This window comes from Emydura macquarii, unplaced genomic scaffold (genome assembly GCF_026122565.2).
Source record: "Emydura macquarii macquarii isolate MOO-44397 ecotype Brisbane River unplaced genomic scaffold, CSIRO-AGI_Emac_v2 contig_2205, whole genome shotgun sequence".
Lineage (NCBI taxonomy): Eukaryota > Metazoa > Chordata > Testudines > Chelidae > Emydura > Emydura macquarii.
Window position 1 is genome coordinate 32,237,950 of NW_027132342.1, and position 22,143 is coordinate 32,260,092.

The window sequence follows — 22,143 nt, forward strand, 5'->3', positions numbered from 1 at the left end:
GCTTTATTATCCTCATCGTTAGAAAGTATTTCCTAATATCTAACCTAAATCTCCCTTCCTTCCAATTAACCCTATTACTTCTTGTCCTACCCTTGGCGGACATGGAGAACAATTAATCACTATCCTTTTTATAACAATCTGCTACATATTTGAATATTTACATATTTGTTTTCATGACCTCCCCTCAGTTTTTCTTCTCAAGAATAAATATGGCCAATACTTTCAGTCTTTCCTCTCTGGTCATGTTTTCTAAACTTCTTATTTATGTTGTGCTCCTCTGGACTCTCCAGTTTTCCCACAGCTTTTTTAAAGTGTGGTGCCCAAAACTGGACACAGTACTCAAGATGAGGTTGCACCAGTGCCAACTAGAGCGAGACAATTATCTCCTATGCTTCACATACGACACTCTGTTAATACACCCCAGAATGATATTTGCCTTTTTTGCAGTAGCATCACATTCTTGGCCCATCTTCAGTTTGTGATCCATTATAACCCCCAGCTCTTTTTCTGCAGTATTACTGCCTAGCCATTTATTTCTCATTTTGTTTTTGTGCAGTTGATTTTTCCTTTCTAAATGTAGTACTTCGCATTTGTCTATATTGAATTTCATCTTACTGAGCTCAGACCAATTCTCCAGTTTATCAAGATCATTTAAAATTCCAATCTTATCTTCTAAAGCGCTTGCAATCCCTCCAGGCTTGGTGTTGTCTTCAAATTTTATGAGTGTACTCTCCACATCCAACTCATTAATGACTATAGGAAATAGTACCAGACCCAGTACTGACCCGTGTGAGACCCCACTTGACATGTCTTCCCAATTTGATAGTGAACTACTGATAACTACTCCTTGAGTATGTTTTTTCAACTTGTTCTGCACCCACCTTACAGTAATTTCATCTAGACCACATTCCCCTAGATTGCTCATGAGATATATCATATCTACTGCTTTCCCCCCATCTACTAGGCCAGTTACCCTGTCAAAGAGAGAGAAGAAAATTAGAGTAGTTTAGAATGATTTGTACTTGATAAATCCATGTTGGCTATTACTTATCACCTTTTTATCCTCTAAATGTCAACTAATTTATTGTTTAGTAATTTGTTCCAGTATCTTTTTTGGGTATTGAAGTTAGGATAAGTGGTCTATAATTCCCCTGGACCTCTTTATTCGCCCTTTTTAAAGACGAGTACTAATGTTTGCTCTTCTCCAGGACTTCATCGGTCCTCTAAGAGTTCTCTAAAATAATCGCTAATGGTTCACATTGCTTCAGCTAGTTCCTTCAGTGCTCTTGGGTAAGTTTAATCAGGACCTGCTGACCTGAAGACATCTAACTTAGCTATATTTTCTTTAACCTGTTCTTTCCCTATTGTGGTCTGTAATCTTTCTCACTTGTTAATGTTGTGTTAAGCATCTAATCACAATTAACCCTTTTAGTGAAGACTGAAGGAAAAAACCCATTAAACACTTCAGCTATTTGTATAATTCATTATTTCCTCTCCTTTCAGAAATTTACACCTGCCCCTGACTTTGAAGACTCTTCCTCATCCTCATAGTGATTGATGTCTTCTTGTCTTCATAGGTGCATATCTTGTTCCATACTTCGTTTTGCTGATGATAATAGGGATTCCACTTTTTTTCCTGGAGCTTTCTGTGGGCCAGAGAATCCGACGAGGAAGCATTGGTGTATGGAATTACATCAGCCCCAAGCTCGGTGGAATTGGATTTGCAAGCTGTGTAGTAAGTTTGTAACTTACATAGTCTGATTTCTTCAGAGCATTACAAAGAAATACATTGGGACTTTTTGCTGAGTTTTAATCAAAGATTCATAATTTGTGTCTTAGCTCCAGGACCAGTTTATAATGTTCAGAGAATCCCTAAAATCATATTTTAATTTATAAAAATATTAGTCTTTTGGGAGAAAAAGAGTCTGCTAAAAATATTAGCAAGGTATGTATGATAAACACAGAGAAGAAGAAGAATTTGGAAAATATTGGACTTTAAGTATGTTCTCAAAGGCTAAATTATGGAGCCCTTATTCAACTCTTACTTAGGCACAATTCTCATTAATTTCAGTAGCAATTTTATGTAGTGCAGGATTTAGTTCATTGCTTTTATTCACTTTAACTTAAGATATATAGTTATTCCTTAAAGCTTTTAAAATATCTTGTTTTATACTTTAGGTATGTTTCTTTGTGGCCCTCTACTACAATGTCATCATTGGATGGAGTCTGTTTTACTTTTCTCAGTCTTTTCAGCACCCCTTGCCATGGGATCAGTGTCCTTTGGTGAAAAATACTTCTCATACCTGTAAGTCTTGGATATATTCACTTTAAAAAAAAAAAAGAAAAGAAAAAAAGACCAGTTTGGGCCTGATCCAAAGTCCACTGAAGTCAAGGGCAGTCTTTTCATTGATTTCAATGGGCTTTGGATCAGGCCCTTTATTTGGACATCATTTTTTTTTTTTTTAAAGCAGACTTTTTTTTTAACCTGCTATTCTTTAAGTAACACCTAAGATTAATGTAACTGAAAGAGCCTAGAGAAACAGATATATATTTTCTGTGTATTTTTCAGTTATTTTGCTTTGCATCTTTGATAGCATGCCATGTATAGTCCATTTCCCTCTTTCCCCTATATAATGGTTTAGTTATCACTTTACATTTGTCTGAAATTTTCACACAGCTAAAGGTGAGAGAAAAAAACATTTCAAACCACAAATATTGGCAGGAGAATTCAAGGACAGGTGTCTGGTCTGTACAAGAGTCAGTACTGTCCCAGAGACTACCTTTACTTCATTAAAAAAAATCACTGACTAGATTTTAAAAATGCAGATATGGTGCATAAAAAGCAAAATAAACCACCTAATTTCTAAGACAAATAGGCAGAATTTGGAAAAGGCCTAATAATGTGAAAAAAAAGTCATTTAAAGGGTAACTGGGCTAGTTAAATGCTATCCTCTTATGAAATATTTTGGTGAGAAAAATTATAGGCTAACTATAAATATAACTTTCTAATTTTAATAGTGGGTTTTATATTTACTTTGTTTGAAATGGAAAAGTTATAAGCTAACTATAAATATACTTTTCTAATTTTAATAGTGGGTTTTATATTTACTTTGTTTGAAATGGAAGATGTAATCTCAGAGGAAACTTTTCTTTATTTAGTATTGTATGTCAAAACTCCCTGTGGCTACAGTATAAAAAGATGTTTTCATTGAAGACATGTTGTTATATTTTCCATTAGTGATTTCAGGGGCATGTTTGTTCAGAACACGAAAACACATTAGACAACAGAAAGCCCAAAATACCTGTGAATTAAACAATATTATGCCTGCCTCATAACTAAGCAGGGATCAGAGAATTAGCCATTGATTTGTAGTCATAATGAGATAATCCTACCCTGGCATATCATGAAGCACAACTACGTGCTTCTTATCCTTAGGATTTGATTATCTCATGTTGACCTGACCATACACCTAGAAGCAGAAAACATTTCTTTTGATTGTTTTTTATTTTTATTTCTTATCTTAAATATTCAGTATGTGCTGGGTTTTTTTCCCTCTCTGTATGAAGATGACCAGGATAATTTGAAATGTTGCAAATAATTTATTTATAAGGTCTTTTCTCAGTTTTGATTGCTTTTTTCAATGCCTGGAGTCAAGTCCCTCACTTGTATTAAGTTGTCATAGCTGCATTATTGCCAGGAAAACCTGTACAAGCCATAATGGAGCTATGACAATTTATACCAGCTAAGGATCTGCCCTTTGGATTAATTAGACTTTAAAATAAACTTTTTTCCTCCATACGCTATTTTGATTCAGGAGCCAGATTAGAAATGTTATCGTTTAAAAATGTAAGTGAATTTTATGAGTCTTTTAAAAAGAATTCCTTTAAAATTAAAAACTATTTTTTTTGATAAGTACAAGATTACTGGATAACTCACAGTAGCATTACAATACTATAAAATACCACTACTGCAATACACACAATATCTTTCAGGATCCTGTGCTTTAACACTTTGGTATCATTACATCATTATTTGACATGCAAAATAATCATTTATGTGCCTACCTGCTAAACTGTGCGTTTGTATGTAAGACTTAGATATCCTGTTAAGGCACCCTGTAAAAGGGTGCTCACCTCTTGAGCATCTCCAGGTGGGTGAACTCCTGTAGGCTGCTGGCTGACCTTCTGGGCCTTTAGTGGCTTGACCATGTGGCCAAGTCAAAAAGTCAAAAAAAACCAAAAAAACCTTCCTGGTCTATTTGCCCTTGATAGGCTCTGGGCTCTTTAAATTTGGCCCTTCGTTGTTTGGGCTCCCAGATAAGGCCTTTATTCTTTTTGGCATTTATGCCACTTTACCAGTGGCCAAGATGGGAAACCAGGCCCATCCGTACTCCGAGGTCCCAGGTACTCTTACTCTATGTATTGCTTATGCCAATATTCTGCTAAGAGTAGGGACTCTTACTCTATGTGTTCTTTATGCCAGTACTCTGCTTCAGTTTCTCTGGGCCATTTCCTACCAGGCCCTTTTATTTCCAGCTCTCTCTCAAGGCCAATGTCTGCAATCTCAGTGTAAGTGCAGCCAGCCATAAACTCTAGCTACTTGTCAGGCTCCTTTGATCAGAGAGGAACCCCCTTCTTCTGGTGTCAGCCAGTACCTGACCTGATAAGGCCCTGCAGCTCCTTTTATCTGAGCCTGCTGGGCTCTGATTGGCTGTTGCTAACTCTTCTAGCCCTTGAAGGACAAGCCTCTCTAGCTTCCAAGATGGCTGCTCCATTGAGGCCTTTCTACACAGGCTGGAGGACTCACCCTGCAGCACTTTTCCTTCCACTTTGCTGCTTCCTAGGAAAGGGTGTAGCAGAGCAGTGGGGCCTCCAGAAGAGGGCCCCGAAGGCTTAGTACACCTCATCACACACCCTTATTTGAAAATGGCTTCACCAGGTTTATTCCAAAATTAACATCATCCATATTTCAGAATAACTTTATAGTATATTGTTTTCCATAATGATAATGGAAAACCTGGCGCATGATTTACAGCTTCATAATACAGAAAGTCTAATTTATGCACAATTGATTAAATTCACCTTTGTGCAGAAAACTATGTGCAAGACCTATGCACTACTCAAAGCTTATTTTGAGAGTTTAAATGGGATTTAAGTGGCTCATAGACTTTGAGTTAGTGTTCTGCCCATGAATGAATTTCACCTCCAGGGAGTACTCTTAAGTCATATCCAAAACTTTCCATTGACTTCAGGAGGCCTCCAATTCCAGCTTTGAACTGTGATATTTTCATACTAAGAGGCTCTAATAGCTTTATGCCTGTGGATTTACTTTTTCAGTAAAATGATGCTACCGTGGTAATAAAATATAAGCACCAATTCAAAGTTGTTGTGATGCTTTTGGTGTAAGATCGCGAAAGCACTTTCTACCCAATATCTAATGATTAATAACGATATGTTGACTTTTTTGCCAGTTGTAGAGCCTGAGTGTGAGAAAAGCTCTGCTACCACCTATTACTGGTACAGAGAAGCACTGAATATTTCCAACTCTCTCTCAGAGAGTGGGGGTCTGAACTGGAAAATGACTATGTGCTTGCTGGCTGCATGGGTTCTAGTTTGCCTGGCAATGATCAAAGGCATTCAGTCTTCAGGCAAAGTGAGTATTATTCTTTACCTTAATTACAGTGTTTTACTTCTCTGCATTCTTACTTGCCACTTCCTTTGCCTACCCTCTCATAAAATCTTCATGGGCAGACTAAAGACTGTGACTCATCTAGCATTTTTATCATTTCAGGTAGAGGACTGTTGGTACTTAAGCATTAAAACTGTAGATATAATGTCTGGTTAAAAAAAAAAGATGGAGTGCTGAAGTCTGAGAACCCTTTTCGTTTTCATTGACATAAATAATGCAAGTAATTCCCACTTCCGTTTCATTGCATCACTGATACATCTGCATATGTTTCTGTATGTCAGATTAAGAAGTGAATTTGTCAGATGGCTCTTACCACATCCAGGCCCATTTACGGTAGATTGGGTCCTTATGATCCCTTATCCTTTTGCTCCTTTTGATTCCTTGGCTCACAGGAGTCCATGCCACTGTAACATCCTTTATGATGAGGGCTGGATATAGTCCTTTTGGAAGCCTTCATTGCTCATTTTTGATTAGTCATCTGCCTTTTGTTGCTGCTGAGGAGAAGGTTGATAGATGCCACAGAGTAACACTTATGCTTGTGCTCTCTCTCTCTCTCTGTGAAAGAGTCATTTGGGCCAGCAAGAGAGTAAAAGAGAGCACAAGCATAAAAATGACTCTACAGTCCAATGGCTAGAGCACTGGGAAGTGGGAGACCAAGGATCCAGCCCTCCTGTGCCAGTGACTAATTATCCAGAGTGTGCAGCTCTCACATCAGAATATCTCATATCCCAGTAGTTGGAGAACCCACCAGAGAAGTGGCAGATCTCTGCTCAAATCCCTTCACCCCCTCAGGGAGTGCATCTTGAATTGTGGTTCTCCCATGTTCCAGGAGAATCCCCTAATTACTGGGCTAAAAGATATGAGGGAAGTTGTCCTTCTCCTGTCTGTTTCATGTAAACTCATCTGAGGGGCCCAATCCATTAACCACATCAGGCCCTACACATGACTGAGGCAACGGAAAGCCAGTCTTCTCCTGATCTATGAATCGAACTGGGGATTAGGGAGGAGATAGGCATCAAGGTGCCTAGAGTGAGGCAGCAGGGTGCATTCTCAGAGGCAAAAACATAGATGCCTAGGGAATTTTTACAGCAAAATCTTAGGTGCTGAGTAAGTTTAGGCACCTACAGGGTTCAATGGGAGTTTTGTGCATCACACTAAAGCCTAAAACTGGAATTTAGGTGCCTAACTTCTTTTGTGCATTCAGCCCTGGCTGCCTGACTCCTAGTGAAATCAAATCGGAGTGAGATGCCTATGTGCTTTAGGCATCTACATTCCTTTAAAGATACCTTTAAAAATCTAGCCCAAGTTGCACTGCAAGTCAATATCCTTGAGTGTTATTGCCATCAGACCTTCCTGTGACATCCCTCAGCTGTCTCCTTTCTCAATACTAGAAGAGCCAGCCCTACTTAGGATCCCACACTGCAAACGCTTACACTCATGAATAACTTTACTAAGGACTACTACTGTCAGTAAAGTTACACATGAGCGAAAACACTTGCAGGATTGGGTACTAAAGAGGGCCAGCTCATCTAGTATTTGGAAAGGAGACACTTGAGGAATGCTGCAGGAAGGTCTGATGGCACTTTTCCCCTGAGGAGTTGTGGAGGGGCATTATGGATGGGACCTAGAAGGTGGCAATGGCAATAATCTTTCCCCCTGGTTCGTCTTCCAGTTATTCATGTTCCTGAGTCTGTCAAATTTGTATTTAACTTGGGTGCAAGTACTCACATAGGACTTCCACCCATAATCTCCTGCCCTGGAGGCAAGAGGACGGAGTCAAAATGGTGTGCTGTATAATAAACCACTAGCCAAATTTAAGAGAATTCATCTTTCCTCCACATACAGCCCCAGATAAGAAATAATTTTGTCCCTAAGACTGGCTGGTTCCGACACCTTGTTGTTGACAGCGTCATCTGCCCAGTTCTTTGCGATCAGAAAGTCTTGTGATAGACTGTTACAGCAAGTCATGGGAAATTACCACATGCCTCTTTTGCTTATTTCAGTAAGAGAAATAATTCAAGTGTGGCCTGTTCTGGCACAGAATAAAATGACTGAGCTTTTCAAGCACCAAACCCATTTACTGGCCTTTTCAAGAACAGATAAGGAATGAAAGATAGCATTTCACTATTGGATACTGTTTTCTTTTCAATGTGAGATCAAAGAAGTTAACAGTAATATCAAAAAGATATTTTTCTTGAGGGGTTTGCAAGTACCTCAGAAAATTAAGCTTTATGCTTGTAAAACAAAATGAAGTCAGGCCTCAAGTATAAGGTAAATACCCTGTCCTTAGCTGTGTGGGAGTTGTATAGTGTCGGAGTAGGGCTCTCCTGGCTCAGAGAGTTGGGCAAAATTGCATTTTAGGGCTCTAAAGTGTACTAACTACTGGACTTACTAGCCCATCTTCAGCCCATCCAATCCCTCTGGAACATGGCTCACACCCCTTGGATCTTGGGGTATTTGTGTAGATTGCACATGGTTTGGGGCTCCCCTTCCTTCTTGTCAGTACAAATTATTTGGTGGGGTGCGCCCATTGGCTACCTGTTATTTCCCTTCCAAAGGTAGTACAAGTTCCAGATCATAACAGTGTTGAAAGGAGCAGCAACATTCTTCATCATGATTTCTGCCTGAAACAGAATACATTTAGAAGTGGAAGCAAAGTGTTTAAGAGTAGCTGCTCCTCATTCCCCTCATCAGGTCTGACATGCCCACTGAATTTCCATGTAACCCCAATTCTGTATTGTTCAACCAACTATACCACATATTGTACTATATCTATTTCTGCAATTTGGGGAACCACTTCAGCAATGGTGCCTTCCTTTTGCTCTTTTCCGCAAAACAAAGGGAACAGAGAGTCCAATGTCTTGAAGTTTAATCTTGGTCATACAACTGTACCATGAAAAGGCACTGACCATAGAATATGAAACTGAGAAAATGATGGTCATGAAGTCTTTTTAATGTCCTTTTAATATTTTTCAGATCATGTATTTTAGTTCCCTTTTTCCTTATGTGGTACTCATATGCTTTCTGGTCAGAGGACTGCTCTTAAAAGGTTCTGTGGATGGAATTCGTCACATGTTTACCCCTAAGGTATGTGTTTAGTTTCCATTGCATGTACACTTATGGCTTCAATGGCAAATTGTTCATTTATGAATTCTTTGAATAATAAAAGACTGAGCTCAGCAGCCTTCTCTCAGGCCTGCTTCTGCTCCCACTATAATAAATGGTAAAATTTCCACTGACTTCAGTGGCACAGGATCAAGCCCTTAGTGCCTACATGTTCAGAAATACATATGGGATCTGTTTCTGTACAAATCAGTTCTTCAGTTGAGTTAAGTGGAAACAGGACTGACCCTCACAGATGAATGTTAAATAATATATGTTATAAATGAAGGTGTCATAGTGGCCAGAGAAAAATGACAAGAATGTTACCCCTTGTTTGAATGTCAGGAGCAACACCAGTAGGTTAAATGACCTATGTTACCAATCATATTATTAAATTTTCTTGTGTTATAGTAATGACAAGAGTCTTCTGAGATCCAGGCCCATTGTGCTAGGCATTGTACAAACACATAGTGAGAGACAATCAATGCCCTACGGGATCTTACAATCTAAATAGACAAGACAAGATACAGGATGGTTATAAGAAAGTATTATCCCAGTTTTTACAGATGGAAAACCAAGGCACAGAGAGATTAACACACAGTTACACAGGAAGCCTGTAACAGAGGCAGGAGGCCAAATCCTGAGAGAAGCTAAGCACTACAACTCTCGCTAAGTAACAGGGACAGTATCACCTAGGATTTGGCCATTGTGATTTAAACATAGTGATGAAAACATTACAAATAATGTATTACTTAAAATACTATTTTTTTATTTAAAAGAGTTTAGTAAAAATTGTTTCAACTGTTCATATAAATAATGTTTAAAGAAAAATTGTATTCTTAGTATTTTCTATTGGTCTGATATTTATTGCTGATATTTATTGCTACCAAGTAATAGTGTAAATATTGGAGGGGAGAATATTGTTTCCAGTGTATATAACCAAAAAATTATGTGTCATTTGAACACTGGCTTGATGTAGATAGGAGTAGCAAAAGAAAGGTATATGGGCCTGATGAAAGCCCATTGAAGTCATTAGTAGGGCAGAAATGTTTCCTTATACTGCACAAAAACTGAAATGAAAATGCTCTACATTAAGAGTGAATTAAAATATGAAAAAAAATGTTTTGAAATGCTGCTAGGAATTAGTGTATATTTAGCTCCACCTAGTGAACAAGCACTAGAAATGACTGTGTGATACATACACACAAAATTTGAAGTATCGGTTCAGTGTATGTGTTTGTACCATTTGTAATTACAGTACTGTGCATTTATTTAGAAAAATACATATTTTCCACCTACACACTAAAGATCCATTTGTCAGGATTTCCAGGACCAGAATTAGATTTATGAAAACAGCTCCTTACTGTTTACATATGATATATATAATCTTTCAGCTTTTATAGGAAGTTGGAAACATTTAAAAAACTTATTTAAAGTAACTTAAGGCATATTTTTGCTCAAAGTAAGGAAAAACAGTAAAGTAATATAACTAGTTTGATGCTTTTATTTTCATATAAAACTAATGAAATTTAAAATACAGTGTAATCAAAAGTCAAGTTTTTAATGCTATATGTAATTTCATAATATATTTATGAAGGTATGGTTCCATTTGATCTCAGTAGACGAACCTAAATATGTCCAATTTAACCATCAACTTCTGACTTTCTTTGAGATCTGTGGATGAAAAGCAGTATATAAGAACTAGATAGTGAAATTATTCTGTTGTGATCTACTAATTGGGTAGATCTAAGATAAACAGGTGATGGATCATAAATTATCTAGTTTCACCAAAGGCATTCATTGAAACTGGATTGGCTGAAGAAGCTATGCAACTGGAATTTATGACAATTTTCAGTGCAGGGCCAAATTTTCTCTTGGGTATGTGATCCATTTAAGTCAATGAGAGATTTGTGCATATATTTGAAGACAGTATTTGACCCACAGATATCAGCATAGGTTCTATTGGTCGGAATTTACTCAGCCCATTGAATCTTACCTCACAAACTAATATGTAAGTGCATTAAAGGAACTCTCTTGCTATTCAAAACAATCTTCAACATTACTTTAATGTTATAAAGGTTAATGTACCCTAAAAGATATCTTAACAATTGCAACTCAAATCAATCAATCCACAGTTAAACTGGAAACATACTAGTATGTGTGGCCTTCAATACAGGGTACAGCTAGCTGCCATTTTAATAATGATTGTAACTGGTGCCTCCTTGTATAGTATGTTCCTCTTGCACCATGTATAAAGTCAGTGGAAATCTTGCTCCATACATTCATCCAATAGTATAATTAATATTCAGCTTTTGTTCTAATATAGTATAAATAATTTTACATTTGGGCTTTAACATTTTAGCTGGTGTGGGTTATCTTCCAGCATTGTGTGTTGTCTATCCATACAAAAGAAGTACTGTGTTTTGTAGCCGTGTCTAATTGTGTCTAATTTCAAACAGCTTGAAATAATGCTGGAGCCCAAGGTCTGGAGAGAAGCTGCTACTCAGGTGTTCTTTGCCTTAGGGCTTGGATTTGGTGGAGTCATTGCCTTTTCAAGCTACAACAAGAGAGACAACAACTGCCATTTCGATGCTGTTCTGGTGTCCTTCATCAATTTTTTCACTTCTGTGCTGGCAACTTTGGTGGTGTTTGCTGTTCTGGGCTTCAAAGCAAATATCATAAATGAGAAATGCATTACCCAGTATGAATATTCATTTCTTTTCTTCATTTTTATGGTATATTTCACTTAGGAATTCACACACAAAATCCTCTGATTTATTATCACTATATCATTGTGTTTTACAGAAATTCTGAGAAGATTTTAAAACTTTTGAAAATAGGCAATCTGAGCCAGGATATGATCCCCCATCATATCAATTTCTCAAGCATTACAGCAGATGATTACAATTTAGTTTATGACATCATTCAAAAAGTTAAAGAAGAAGAATTTCCTGCTCTTGGTCTTCAATCCTGTCAGATTAAAGATGAACTTAATAAGGTTAGAATGATGTTTGTGTCTTTAATACAAAGATTTTGAATGACTATTTTATTAGCCATCTCTTACTGTGAAGTATAAAGAGTGTGATATTGTATATGTAAAAATGGTTTTATCTTCTGACCAGCCTCATCTATAAACCAAATGGGCCTGATCTAAAGCCCAATCAGGCTTTCTGGATCAGGGTCCTAATCAATGTCTCTGCATTGAGCTACTCCATGCTATGGTCAAGATATACTGATCCTGATAAAAAATATAAGATGCCTGATTTTCAGAAGTTCTGAGCATGCGATATTTTGGGTGGGAGGCCAAATTTGTGTACACAAACTTACAAAAATATGTAAATAAATACTGACCCACTGTTACTTTGACTCACAGTTTGGTCCACCATCTCCATTAATCATATCATGTGGATTTCTTATTGACAGGCTGTTCAAGGCACCGGCTTAGCTTTTATTGCCTTTACAGAAGCAATGACCCACTTCCCTGCCTCTCCTTTTTGGTCAGTGATGTTCTTCCTCATGCTGGTAAATTTGGGACTTGGCAGTATGTTTGGAACCATTGAAGGAATCATCACGCCTATTGTTGATACCTTCAAAGTGAGGAAAGAAATTCTTACTGGTGAGTTTTACAAGTTTTAATCTCTCATAATCCCAAGAAAATAGGTCTTGTCATTACAGGTGGAAAAGAGGTATTTCATGTTTTTATTGGCATGAAGAGTTGCACCACTAAACTATAGCATAGTGTTATATAACTGCAGTCCTGTCTATACTCCCTACCCTCACCATATCTACAGCTCCAAAAAGAACTTTTCCTGTGTGTTACAGTGGAAGTGGTAGCAACCACTATAATTTAAGGGTACATAACAATTTCCATTATGAGCTCCTTTATATTTGGTCATCCTTACGTCTCTCAAAATATTCACCATTCAAGCATAGTCAAGTATGAAAATGATGTAAATAGAAAAAATAAGATACTAAAAGTTATGCACGAGAAGGAATGAAAGTTTCACATGCAACCTTAATATTGGCATGTCCTGATTTATGAGTGATTAACTGTGCATCCATAGCCATCTTTTACTTGTCTTTTCTTTGGATGGAGAAAAAAAAAGAGGTAAAGAAATAAATAGAAAGATAAATTTTGCAGTTCAAAAAGTCCATAGAACTACCACAATGGACTAAACCAATTGCCCACTCACTCTGAGTGGCCTACTGCCAGAAATGTCCTATGTCAGATATTTATGAGGAAGATAGCATTCCTGCACCCACCATTAATAAAAATGTATTTTTACCCTGGCCAGCAGTGCACTGGGATCCCATGGGCTCCTACAAAATTTGGAAAATCCCCTTAGGCCCCTGTCCTTATGTTATGTACCTGAATACAAAAAATCTGGCCCTAAAGTACTTACTTAACAAGTAGTGCTTAAAAGGAAACACATGCTTCAGTTGGTGGCTGGATCAGGGACTTAATATTTTCACCAAGACTAATCAACTGATATTCATTGAGTAGGAAAACCAGCCCCTAAGTTCTTTCACTTCTTTCAAACCCTGTCAAATAACTCATGTAACATTAATATTGTTTGAAAATTAGCTACTTGTTCTGTGTGTCTATATGAATATCTTGTTACCATTTTAGCACTTCACAATAAACCTTTGTTATGATTTAGGAATTTGAATTAAAAAAAATGAAATAGGGTTCCATGAAATTACTTTAATCTAACACTTTTTCTGAGTTCTGTGCATTGATTTTACCTGCATAATTCCACTTAAGACAGTTGGACTCAAGAGATTACAATTTAGTGTAATGTTTTCAAATTTGATCTCCAGTCTCCAAATGCTACCCTGATTATACCCCATACAATGCCAGTTGGGTTGCACACCATAAAAACCAGTGGTAGGGTTTGGCCTGAAGAGTCATAGATAGCCATAAATCTGGAATTTTAATTCGTGTCCCTGCATTTGTAATTTACAGCATAACTGGCCCAATTCAGCAAAATACTCAAATATCTTCATAGCTCCACTGCCTTTTTTGAGACTAGCCACATGCTTAAGTGCTTTGTGTGTATGTGTTCAGTTACATTAATGTTCTTATTAAAGTCTCCATATACAGATGGTTGCATGTGCTGGGTATATACAACATTAAGGGACAATGGGGAGAGTTAACAACTCAGGGATAATCTAAAGTCTGAGTGTGGGATTTTTCAAAAGCACAGTATGGATCTAAATCTGCTTTCACTGAAGTCTCTAGAATAACTCCAATTGATTTCAGTGGGAGTAGTTTAGCCAATGCTGAGCGCTTTTGAAGATCCCACCCTAACTTTCCTTGATTTTGTCAATTTGTGTTGGATCTTGAATGCTATGGTTAACATCCATTTTGTATTTTAATAGATGTTCCTTCTGCAGTGCTTTAATTAAAACTTTTTCTCCAAAAGCCATTCATAAAGTAAACAATTATGGCTACATGATAAGAAAAGAGAAGTTTATTTTTATATGATCATATTTACAAAATTATTGTCCTCTTCCCTTACAATACTTACGTCAATAAATATATTGGCTGGAGTATAAACAATGGCTCTTATGCGGTACTGTTGCATTTTTGGGGCCAATCCTACAGGTCCTGTCTGTTAGGAATACAACCAACTTAAAATTCTTCCAGAATTTGGTTCACTGTATTACTGTTGTAGGGCCCAGTTTTGCTCCCATTGAAGCCAGTAGCAGAAATCCCATTGATTTTTACCAGGCCTTTGGGATGGAAATTTCCAGCTGGCCTTTAGAAGAAGAAAAGGTTGGGATGCTCTTCCTCTGAAAATAAATAAATGCAGATAGTTCCCGAGGCAAGTGAACGCAATCTGAATTGAAATGGCTGTGAATGATTCTATCTAGTAAACCTATAGAGCTGTTTTGTTTTGAAAATTGTGGTATGAAATTTTGACCCTGTTAATTTTAGTTAATGAAAAGAGAGAATTAAGAACCAGATTACAGCATTAAGTGTACTGTTTTCATGGATTCTACCCTTTACATTCACTTTAAGCATCTAATGATAAATAGTCCTTGATTCAGCAAAGAACTTACTTTGCTGAATCAGGGCTGTCTTACATTCTAGTAATTACTTCTAATTTTGACTGTTTGCTGCCTAGGGAAAGACATGGCTTTATTGAGCTAGTACAATGGTGAGAAGGAAAGAAAGGAAAACTGGTGTCAACCTAGAATAAAGCAAAATGATAATGAATTAAAATATTATTTGATGTTTGGTAACTTTTTCTTTCTTTCTTCCTTTCTCTAATGCACGATTATGGTTACACTTCTCATTTCTTTCCTTTGTTCCAGTCATCTGCTGTCTGGTAGCATTTTTAATTGGCCTGATCTTTGTGCAGCGCTCTGGAAATTATTTTGTCACAATGTTTGATGATTACTCTGCTACTCTGCCTCTACTTATCGTGGTCATTTTGGAGAATGTTGCCATTTCTCAAGTTTATGGGATAGACAAGTAAGTTCAGGAAATGGAGTTGATCATTCCTATGATGGTTCATATGTTGACACTATTCATCATAATTCTTATCATTTTAGTTGTATAGGATCAACAGCCTGCTGGATGAGGCACAGATCCTTGCCCCAAAGAGCTTGCAAATTATCTAGACAGCATACAGAAACAGCAAAGGACAGGGAAGGGGAATGATGAACTGAAGGGTGAAATCAAGCACTCATCTTGGGGTTGTTTATTTCTAGTGTGTGTAGGTACATTATTTTTGGTAGATTATGTGTGTCAGGGTGGGTGAGCCTGGACTTGTAGGACTCCTGAATGAAGTGCGTCTTTAAGGATGGATTTGGAGGATATATTGGACCAGAATAGGAGAAGGGTTCTAAATCTATGGGGTCAGCATGGAAGAAGGCCTGAAAATACAAGTGGTAGAGTGACACAGAGGGTTGATTAAACCAGTGCAACACAAGAGAAGAGGTCAGTTGAAAGAGGCCAGGTCAGAGAGATAGCCAGGATGAGAAAGGCCTTGAAGGCAAAGAAGAAGAGTATAAATGCGATCTAGATAGTAATGGAAGCCAATGGAAGGAGCTCAAGATGAGCTAATCATACTCAGAGTAGTGGGCGAGAGACAATAGATTATTTTTGACAATCTGAACTTTTTTAACACACTAGAGGGGGCATGAGCAGGTGTCAGGGAGGTTAACAATAAGTTCCAGTAGCTGAGGTGAGGAATAATCAGATCCTGGACAATTTTATCAGTGACCTGGAAAAAAACATAAAATCATCACTGATAAAGTTTGCAGATGACACAAAAATTGGCGGAGTGTAAGTAATGAAGAATTCACACTGATACACAATGATCTAGATCACTTGGTAAGCTGGTCTAAAGCAAACAATATGGGATTTAACACAGCTAAATGTAAACATATACATGTATGAACAAAGAATGCAGGCCATATTTACAGGATGGGGGTCTTCATCCTGGGAAGCAGGAAAATTATTTGGGGTTTGTGGTGGATTATCAATTGAACATGAGCTCCCAGTGTGACATTATGGCCAAAAGGATTAATACAATCCTTGGATGCATAAACAGGGGAAATCTCAAATAGAAGCAGAACAAATATTTGATAATAGGCTCTTCAATCTAGCAGAGAAAGTTATAACATGATTCAATAGCTAGAAGCTGAAGCTAGACAAATTCAGACTGTAAATGAGATGTAAATTTTTAACAGTGAGTGTATTTAACCATTGGAACAATCTACTAAGGCTCATGGTAGATTCTCCATCACTGGCAATTTTTAAGTCAAGATTGGATATTTTTCTAAAAGTTCTGCTCTAGGAATTATTTTTGGATGTTCTATGGCCTGTGAAATACAGGAGGTCAGACTAGATGATCACCACAGTCCCTTCTGTACTTGGAATCTATGATTGGTTTAGCTGGTGGTGTTGGAGAGGAAGGGAGAAATGTAGAGAAAGAGGTGGCAGAATTTTGTTAGCAACAGTGTGCAGAGAGAAAAAGATGGGAGGGGGATTAAAACTTCAATTAAGGTTGCAATTTTGATGATAGAGTTGTCAGTGGTGGATGAGGGGAGGGCAGGATTTAGGAGGAAAGATAATGAATTTGCTCTTCCTAAAATGTTTACTGGATCACGTAACAAAAGTGATCATTGTGTATTCAGAGTGAGATCAGTATGTTTGACCCTGTACAAATATAAAGGATGAAATGGTCCCAATCATAAGGAATTTATAATTCAAATCAGACAAAATAGTTCAGACCAAGCCACTGTACTGGGATATTGAGGTAAGTTGATCAACCTTATTTCTGTGCTCCTGGAATAAGCTGTGGCATAGGCTGAATGTTTTATTTGAGTTTTTACCACTTAGATCTCAGTCATCAGCCAGCCCCCAATCACACTGGGATAAACTACAACAAGCAGCTTTATTTTATGGTTTCCAGAAGTTATTTATAGTCTGTATAAATATTGCCTGAACAACTTGCTTAATAAGGACAAATTCCCATTTTTGCCACAAATCATCTTTGTCAGTGATTCCATGAGGTGTCCTGATGATTCAGCTGAAAGTGCCTGTGAGTCATGGCATATACTGTTGTCCAACATTCAAACTGATCTTTGAACTCATTGCTAAGCTCTGTACATAACCGATGGTGTATATTTCCCCATGCTAACCTTGGTAAAGAACCCAGTATTATTTGCAGAGACCACTTGAATCTGGAGCACTCAAACTGCCACTGACAAATAGCTATTAATTATTATTTTATTATGCAGTGTCTGGGAGCCTCAGTCAAAGGTCAGGACTCCATTGTGCCAGGTGCTGCACAAACACAGAACAAAAAGGCTGTGCCTGCCCCATAGAGATGACAGTTTAAGTGTAAGAAAAAAGACAACACATAGATACAGACAGATGGGGGAACACGAGGATACATGACACAATATTGATCAGCCTGATAGACAACGGTCTCAGCACTCCAGCTCCTAATGCTTCAGTTTTCTGTAGGCATCACAGCAAAGGAGAGTTTGAGGAAGGTGATCTTGTCAATTTTATGGGGAGCTCCTCCCAAGTATGTGGGGAAGCATAGGAGAAAGTAAGAAAATGTTTGAAAATGTAACAAGTGGGTGATGAAGGTTGTCATCACTGGCAGATCAGAGACAGGCATGATGACTTGATAGCATATGCGAGATGATAGGTAGAATGGATATAGGCCATGAAAAGCCTTGAAAGTGCAGACAAGTAGTTTATGTTTGATGTGGTGGAGAAGGGAGAGCTATGTACCAAGGGCTAAAGCTCACAATGAAGTATATTCTGAGTGGTGTGTTTCCAGGAATTAGATGAGATTTTATGTCATATTAACCTTGCATGGGACATTTCTTTCATAATGTTTATTACAATATAAACATTTTGTTACAGTAACATTCAAAAAGGGAAAAGAAACATCAAAGGAGTTAAAATGCCATCAAAGTTTGCTGACAAAACCCCAAAAGGAACCAATTCTAAGTTAACTCTCTCATTTTCTGTTGGCATTGGACTTCATCAGGAAGTCCTAAAACACTAGGCTTGGTTCAAAACATATGTCACACTGCCAAGGTACAGTGGCAGAGTCCAGACCTCACACAATCATTCAACAACTGATAAGGTGCAAAATGGAAGCTTGTTGAAATTATAATATATAGCACACTTGGGTTCAAAATTGGCTTTGTAATACCTATTTTGTCCTTTCTGGTGTCCTGCTTGTATGTAAATTCAAAAGTAATGACACGTGCCTAAATACATAACCCAGCATAATATGAAAACACTTCAGTAGGTTTTGAGTTGGGTAGTGAGTAATGTTTCTTCTTACATTTAGACTAGTTTTGGGTAGCATCTTTGAACTAGCATGCAGTTGCAAGAAGGGTTGGAAGATCTTATAACAGTGAGCTTTTTCTGATGTATCACATCTTGTGTTAAATCTTTCTGAGTTGAACACTATGGATTTCCACAATGATTTATCAACATTCAAAGTAGATTTCTTATTTATCTTAGGGTTATCTAATCTATATTTGTGACAGACCAGAGACTAAACATTGGCTTAACATCGTTTAGGGACTAGGAATAGATCATAACACTCATTCCTGCTTGTGGCTTAATCAGGATTCAAACCTAAGTTTTCTGGCACTCAGAGTGAACTTGATTTGAGTTGGTTTAACCCATTATTAATATAGGTACTATGTGTAAACCCATACAGTTGGTCTAAGTGTAGATATTTCTTTGTGTACCCTTTGTCAGTGTGCCAGTTGTTGCAATTAGCTGATGTGTCTCAACTATGGACACGTAAAATCTCCGTATCTAAAATAATGATGTCCATTTTTCCCCAGATTTATGGAGGACTTAAAGGATATGCTTGGTTTTTCTCCAAACCGATACTATTACTATACATGGAAGTATGTTTCCCCTGTAGTATTGTTATTTTTGCTGATAGCTAGTGTTGTCCAAATGGGGTTAAGTCCTCCTGGTTACAGTGCGTGGATTGAAGAAAAGGTAAGCGATAAACTTAAAAAGAAACACATATCATTGCCAGAATAATGTAATGTATATTTAAAGCTCTTTGGTGGCACATAAAAAGACACTTTGTAATTCATATAGTTTGTTACAAATATAAACATGGCAACTTTTGTTTCTAGTAATAATAATACAAAAACATCATTACCTTTAACATAGCATTAGTTCTTTTATTTCCCAAAAAGGTGGTCACTGGCTGACACCTACCTCCTATCATTTGTGTCAGTGCTGATTTGTTGGGGGATGTGTGTGTGTGTGTGTGTGTGTGTGTGAGAGAGAGAGAGAGAGAGAGAGAGAGAGGGTAGAGGGGGAGGTGTTAAGGTGTTTGTTTGTTTTAACTAAAGCAGAATACATTGTGGTAGCACTGAGTTAGCATCAGTTATTTCACCATTTTGTTGTCATCAGCTATCATAGAACTAAATGTTGAGATTATGCATTTCATAGTCACTCCTCTTGGAAGCTGGCACAGCATGTCAATGAACAACTACTTTATAGAACAATCTATGACTGTCCAGTCTGGGTGGGATAAGGATATTTGGTTTATAGGAAATCTAGTTATATTGTTTTTCAAAGAAGAATTGGCAGTATTCTGTCTTCTAGTTTTTTGCAACATTATCAGTACTCTTAGTGCTTATTTCCTTTCATGTAGCAACACTAAATCTAGGGTTCACTGCTAATCAAAATTTGCGGGAAGTTAATGTATATCAATAGGAGTTTGCCTGGGTTAGGATTGCAAGATTTGTCTTTTATTAAATAACAATGTATTAATTGTATTTCTCTTGGCCCTCATAGGCTACTGAGGAGTTCCTGAGCTATCCAGCATGGGGAATGGTTGTCTGTATATCTCTGATGATATTGGCCATACTTCCTGTCCCTATAGTCTTCATAGTTCGCTGCTGCAACCTTATTGATGACAGCTCTGGTACTTTGGCAGCTGTATCCTACAAAAGAGGACGGATAATAAAGGAGCCTGTCAATCTAGAGGGAGATGATGCGAGTCTGATTCATGGGAAGATTCCAAGTGAGGTGCCATCTCCAAATTTTGGTAAAAATATATACCGGAAACAGACTGGATCCCCGACTCTGGATACTGCTCCCAATGGACGCTATGGTATTGGCTATCTAATGGCAGATATGCCAGATATGCCGGAATCTGACTTGTAGCTACAGAACAAAATCACTTTTTTTTGTTTTGTTTATACTATATCACTGAACATTGGCTCTCTTAAGAGAAGTGGTCTGCTTCATTTACTAGAGTGCGATCTCAGGTGCCCCTCTAGCTACAGTCTTTAAAATATTATGATGGTACATACAGCTTGAAAATTCCCTTTTGATTGATTCTCTGGTTTTATATTGCATAGAAGGGAATACACACCACACAAAATCACTGATGGCCTACGTCTTTCAAAATAGTTAAGATTTTTTTACATTTAATTTGAAAGCTTTTTTCTCTAAAGTACAGGTGTTACCTCAGTTTGCAGCAATTTCTCAGCTGATGTAATATTTTTGAATTGATGTAAGTGAAAAGCCCTTTTTTGCTGGCAGGTTAACTCCTCAGTATTAGAACTGAGCTCCAAAGTAGTTCACCAAACCCATGTTTCTGCACACATTTGTATATACATTATGTAGATATGCTGTACTTATTTTGTTAGCACTGATAATTACTTAGGCTATTAGCTGAGTAAAAACCTTGCAAACTATTTTCTTATGTAATAGCTGTATAGAAAAATAGTATTAGAAAACCAAGGAGGAGGCTTATGATGGGAATGCAAGAAAGATTCCCAGTTCACTGGGGACTGCTTAAGCTGTGGCTGTATATTTTATGTAAAATATTTGCTTTTTCAGTGTGAAAATGATGTAAGAGTGAGTCACTCCAAGACTTTTAAGGATTGTGCAGATTCTGCATTTTTTTCTATGCTGTGTGCCTAAAAAAAACTTCTTGATATTTATTGTGGTTACAAGATTACATATATATTATATTTATATAATATACTTGTAATGTAAATATGTATATTAATACTGTATGTAATGGTTTCCAAACTTGAAGCAAGATGGCTTTTTTAATTAGTCTTTTTCTGTTTTGCTTCTGGTTTATGCAAAAAGAAATCCTTGGTTTTTTTAGTCAATAATTGTTAAGAACTGTATGGCATTACATTTTAACCTACGAATAAAGAGAGTGAGAAAAGATCTTTGTTTGTTATATCCTCATATGTTTATTACAGTGTAGCATTCTTGCTCATCAACAGGGCTAGCTGGAAGAACAATGTTCACAAACTGGAGAGAGGTGTTCAAAGCTTTTAAAAGCAAAAGTATGTTTAACCGGGAGGTCCTGTTTTCAGTAAATTACTGCATCAGGAGTATGAATTTTTTATTATTAATACAATAATTTATGTAGCACTGTAAATTTCCTTGGCATTTTACAAAGCCAGCCATATTACATGCCCTGAGGAGCTTATAAACTACTCAATTCTGCTTTTGCCACAAGCCCTAAGCACAAAGTAGAGAATAGTTATGTTGCCCCAGGAGCAGAATAAGGAACCAGATTGTATCTCTGGGAGAAAAATGCAAAAAAGTCGAAGCCACTATTTGGTACCTGTTTCCCTCCCTCCCTGTCTGCGCCCATACCTTGCTCTGGGAGTAATTTGCAGTTATATACTTCCTATCCCTAACCTCCCCCCCCGACACACACACACACTTCCTGTCTATATAGATAGTAGAGGAAGTTATGAAGGTTGCTTTGCTTCTCTGCTGCTATCTGTGCTGCTGGTAGCCTATGTAGGTAGGTAAAGGGGTGCCTTATGTTTTCTTACTTTTTTGCACAAGTACA

General features: G+C 37.4%; 1 protein-coding gene across 2 annotated transcripts in view; it reads left to right on the top strand.

Annotated features, from left to right (window-relative positions):
• The window catches only part of SLC6A15 (solute carrier family 6 member 15), a 51,140-nt gene extending 29,637 nt beyond the window's left edge, over positions 1-21,503 (top strand). For both annotated transcript variants that reach the window (XM_067559100.1, XM_067559101.1), the window contains 10 exons: positions 1,578-1,735; positions 2,179-2,305; positions 5,472-5,653; positions 8,666-8,776; positions 11,251-11,492; positions 11,597-11,789; positions 12,215-12,407; positions 15,113-15,272; positions 19,133-19,295; positions 20,109-21,503. In XM_067559100.1, the coding sequence (XP_067415201.1) occupies positions 1,578-1,735; positions 2,179-2,305; positions 5,472-5,653; positions 8,666-8,776; positions 11,251-11,492; positions 11,597-11,789; positions 12,215-12,407; positions 15,113-15,272; positions 19,133-19,295; positions 20,109-20,480 (1,901 nt within the window). In that variant the 3' untranslated portion in view covers positions 20,481-21,503. The remainder of the gene's footprint in view (positions 1-1,577; positions 1,736-2,178; positions 2,306-5,471; positions 5,654-8,665; positions 8,777-11,250; positions 11,493-11,596; positions 11,790-12,214; positions 12,408-15,112; positions 15,273-19,132; positions 19,296-20,108) is intronic.
• The last annotated feature ends 640 nt before the right edge of the window (positions 21,504-22,143 follow it).